This window comes from Corythoichthys intestinalis, chromosome 22 (assembly GCF_030265065.1).
Source record: "Corythoichthys intestinalis isolate RoL2023-P3 chromosome 22, ASM3026506v1, whole genome shotgun sequence".
Classification (NCBI taxonomy): Eukaryota; Metazoa; Chordata; class Actinopteri; order Syngnathiformes; family Syngnathidae; genus Corythoichthys; species Corythoichthys intestinalis.
In genome coordinates this window covers 19367173-19371765 of record NC_080416.1, presented here as the reverse complement: position 1 = coordinate 19371765, position 4593 = coordinate 19367173, and the positions used below count along the sequence as shown (strand labels likewise).

General features: G+C 42.1%; 1 protein-coding gene across 1 annotated transcript; it reads right to left on the bottom strand.

The window, feature by feature from the left end:
- Nucleotides 1–343: 343 nt before the first annotated feature.
- On the bottom strand, nucleotides 344–3442 carry irx1b (iroquois homeobox 1b). The gene is made up of 5 exons (XM_057827940.1): nucleotides 2929–3442; nucleotides 2266–2508; nucleotides 1297–2044; nucleotides 1158–1218; nucleotides 344–632 (listed from the first exon to the last, which is right to left on the bottom strand). Exons 1-5 carry the CDS (start codon nucleotides 3163–3165, stop codon nucleotides 584–586), a joined length of 1338 nt encoding a protein of 445 aa, XP_057683923.1. The 5' UTR covers nucleotides 3166–3442; the 3' UTR covers nucleotides 344–583.
- Nucleotides 3443–4593: the final 1151 nt, after the last annotated feature.

Here is a 4593-nt window from a genome sequence, read left to right as displayed (position 1 = left end):
GGGTCACCACCAGATGGCTTTGCTGGCATCCATGTGAAGCTAATATGAGATAACTATGTAATGAATCATAATCCGACAAATAATTTAAGTAAATTAAAACATATCATAAGTAATAGTTTAAGTTAAATCTCTTGCATAATTAACAATTGCAAATATGATTAAAACCATTTCAAAACTTTTCGTTAAATATGATTAATTTTAGTCCATTCGCATTAAACCTACGTCCATACACTTCTACTCTCACACACACGCACACAGGTATGCAATTCTGATTTAAATGTATAAGCCAAGACTTGTTTTTCAATAATAAATGACTATAATGACATTTATTTAGTTTCTGAAAAATATATTCTTTAAAGACAAATTCATATCCTGTATTTACAATTTTCAAAAGGAACAGTAAGAGAGAAAAAAAAACATACATAAATGAGAGGCACAAGCAAATCAGTAACAAGAAAACGTCTTTTTTTTTTTGTATAGGCTAAACAGTAACACTCTAACAGGTTGCCCTGTCAAAAATAGTCTTTGTTAAATTGTTCCCAGTTAAATATATATATAATTTTTTTAGGTTGGTCAGTATTTTTCATAATGTTGATGTGAGCGCTCGCTGTGTTCCTGTGCCATGGTGAGGTCTGTTGACGAGAAGGGAAAAAATTAACTCAATTGCAAATTTGTAAACATACAACAGTTGGTTAAATTTAATTTATTTATTAAAATCAATTGACAAACCTATTGTACATATCATGGTTTGTGTCTCAATTATATGCTGCTGTTTTAAACCAAATTTCTAGAAATTAAAAAAGGAATTTGAACGTTCAAAGCCTTTCACCCTCTGTTACATTAACGCTATCAGCGATTTCTTTGACATGCATTGACTGCATTCACTCAGGGGAGGCGTGAATAAATGGCTGCAGATTATTTAAATGACCCGGGTTGGAGATAACTCGAAGGCCCCGCAGGACGCATCAGACCGCTGCCTGACGAGGCGTTAAAGTGGCCTCTCAATCACATGATTTATGTGCTCTTGAGCTCAGCCTCCGTGCCCGGTCAGGTGTAACAGTGTTTACCTCTGCTTGAGGGTTCATTTAGCAAGAGACATGTGGCAAGAAATTGAGGCTGATAGCCTCATAATGTACTTAAAATACATAGCGTGTTACCTGTCTGTGATGAGCTGGAAAGGAGACTTGAGTGAATCCGGCCTGTGATTACTGTCTTCATCTAAAAAATAAAATAAAACAATACACGTTGAGTTTTTTTTTGTGATTTTAATGTGGTAATTATGTCCACTCGTCGTACCATCTCTTTTTGGACTAAAGCTTCCAGAAGAGTCGCCGTCACTGTCGTCCTCTGTGCCCGAAGCTCCGTGACCGGGTCGTGCGTCGTGACGCACGGGTGGCGCAGGGCCGCGCAGAGGCAGGTGTCCGGCATGTGCTCCTCCGAGGAGCGACCTCATGTTCAATAACGAGTTGGCGTTGAGAAATGCCGCGTTGGCCCAGTTGTGCAGCTTGCCGATTTGGCATGTGTAAATCCCATGACCCGGGAGCAGTGCCGGGTGTGCGGTGGTTGCCAAAGCCGGGTGGTGCGCATGTGCAGCGTGGGAAGTTTTGTGCGAGTTGTCCGGTGCAGTGGCTGTCTCAGCCAGGGACCAGATTTTGGGTTTGCTCTGCGGTGGTCTCTGGCACTCTTGTCTGCTGGGGGAGTCATCCACGAGTTTGATCACTGGTTGGGCTTTATTGAGGGAAAGTGTCCTGGTGTTCTCGGAGTACCGAGGCTCAGTCGAGGCCTCACTGCCGGCCACGTCTACCTCATTCTCCCCCTTCGTGCAGCCCTGCTCCGCTGCGGCGCGCTGCTCCTCCGGTCTTTCAATATCGACGGTTTCCAAATCGATCTCCTCGTCTTCGTCGTCGTCGCTGCCGTTTTTGCCTTGCTCGTCCTCGTTGTCGCTGCTGAAGATGCGCCCGTCACGGTCCTCGGCGCTGCGGCCCCACGTCACCTTGTTCTCCTTCTTGAGGCGTCTGCGTGCGTTTGCAAACCACGTGGACACCTGGAATACGAATACAGGTGTTATTAGATCAAGTTTGACATTAAATCAAATAATAGCGGAAATGGACTTGCTATTTAAAAAAAAAAAAGAACCTTCTAGGAGTATTTGTTAAAATTGTTTTGAATTGTGTATTTCTATGTTGCCGATTCTCCACAAATACTTTTTTTTTTTTTTTTTTTTTTTTACGTTTAAAAAAATGTTTGCATGAATTGCATGCATACCTGGGTGAGTGTCATCCTCGTTATGATAGCAAGCATGATCTTTTCCCCTTTGGTGGGGTAAGGGTTTTTCTGGTGCTCCTGCAGCCAGGCCTTCAGAGTGCTCGTCGTCTCTCGTGTGGCGGTCTTGGCCCTTGACGGGTCTCCATAGGGATACTGTCCGTAAGGATAAAAACCTTGAGCCGCATGCACAGGTAAAGAGCCCGGGTGGGAACCGGGGCTGTCCTTTAACTCGTACTGGGAGCCCTAAAATAAAGAAGTAACAATTAGTTTGATTAAAAATAATAAGAATAATAATTTTAAAAAAAAATAAATAAAAAAAAGTTAGGGGACGATTTAGTATTGTGTATGAATAAAGAAAAAGTAGTTGTAAATGTGTCCGAACATTATTGAGATATAATGGACTTAAATATTTGTCAGTGCGTTATTGCAGTATTCGACAACTTAAAATTTTAAGCATATTTTGCTTCGATACAGACAATACAACATCTACTTAAAATTGTTTCCAAATAAAGCCATGCAATTTGCATTCGACTGTTTACAATATTTCAACATTAAAAATGTGTCCAACTATTTCGCGCTCAGATAATCTTACACTAACCATATCATAAATTATTTTCGGCATAAGTGTCAATTTGAAGTGATAAGTTATGTAACAAGTCTTACCATTTGAGATATGAGGGCGAGGTCTGGTGCTCCGCTATACGGCAGAAAGGCACTGTAGTTGGGGGCGGCCCATGGGTTCCCATACATCCCCAGCATGGAGCCGACAGCAGCGGCTGTAGCAGACGAGCTCACGCCGCTGTCACTGCTTCCTTCGCGGCTCGAGGCCGGTCGTTCGCCCGCGTACACCTCATGGGCGGCGTTGAGGAACTGGGGGTACCCCAGCTGAGGGAAAGCCATGTCCAGTAAAATCTCTCCCAAAAGTCGACAAGAGGAGGCAGTGGAAGGGAAAATTAAAAGGAAAGAAAAAAAAAAAAACAAAGAAAAAAAGAAAAGAAAAAAAAAAAAAAAGAAAATTCCCAAATAGATAATGGAAGAAGCTCAAAATAAAAGGTATCTAAATCACCAGAGTCCTCTCTTTGGAAACTGTCAAGCCTCCGCTTGCACGCTTCTAACACTCCGAGTCAAAGCCACACTTTGGCACGTCGAGTGCGGAGTGATGCGCGCGTTTGGCCGCAGGAGCTTTCTGGATGTGGAGCTGACTGACTGATTGGCAGCCTACTTAAGCTCCAAGCTCCTCCTATGCCCAGGGCAGGCGATTAGTGCATTGGTTAGCCCAGGTCGTGGGTGGCTTGTGGTGTGTGCGCTCGTGCGTGGTTGTGTGTGTTGTGTGCTCGGTCTTTTTTTTTTTTAAGTCTACAATATGTTCATAGAGAGGAGGACCCTGCAAGTGTGTGTTACATTTGTCTCTTCATTAGTGGTGAGAAGTACACTACCTGTCATTATTATGTGCTCATTGTGTTTAAATACAATTCACACATGCAACAAATCGATCACTTACAGCAATTTAAATGAGCAAGAATTAAGAATTTGCATGAGTTAAGTGTGACAATTAGCACCTTTACGCACGCATTACGCACGCGTGTGACAGCTGATCCTCCTCTCTGGCAGGCAGATGGGCCAGCAGGTCATTGATATGGCCGGCCAGGTCCAGAAGGAATGTCCGTGATTATCGACGGAAGTCACTGGAGCATATTTTCAGAGGGTGGATACTAGGGACGGATGGGATTGATAGAAATTGAGAGGATAAAATAGCATAGTGCTCAGAAGTGCTGTGGGGTGGAAAATGACAGATGTTGCCGTGAATAATGGGCTGTTGTTATAAGAGGTGATGGCTGTAGAGAAATCAATGATTGAGGGGAGTACAGTGGTGCCTTGAGATACAGGTTTAATTTGCTCTGAGGCCATGCTCCTAACTCAAAATGCTCATATCTGTAGAGTTTTTCACCCAATTAAATAAGGCAATTAATCCATTAGTTCTCCAATTAGATGAATACTAATACCATTAATAATCATATAGCACCTATGTCTTAAATCAGTAAAAAAAAATGTATGGAAAATAACCTAGGATATTGTCATATTAGAAAAATGTGTTTTTTGCCGAATCTTTGCTTTTTCCAATTTTTTGCTTAAATTCAATTATCATTGTGCTGCACCTTTTGGTGTGAACCTTGACCGTGCAACTGAGGAGCTGTTTAATCGACATACCTGTCCATGATGAAAAAAGACGCCTTTCATAACTTTGATAGCAACAATATTAGTCAATTTTCATTGGCCGTTTAGCCATTACATAATTTACTTTGTCAAGGCAAAGCTATGTGGTTGTTT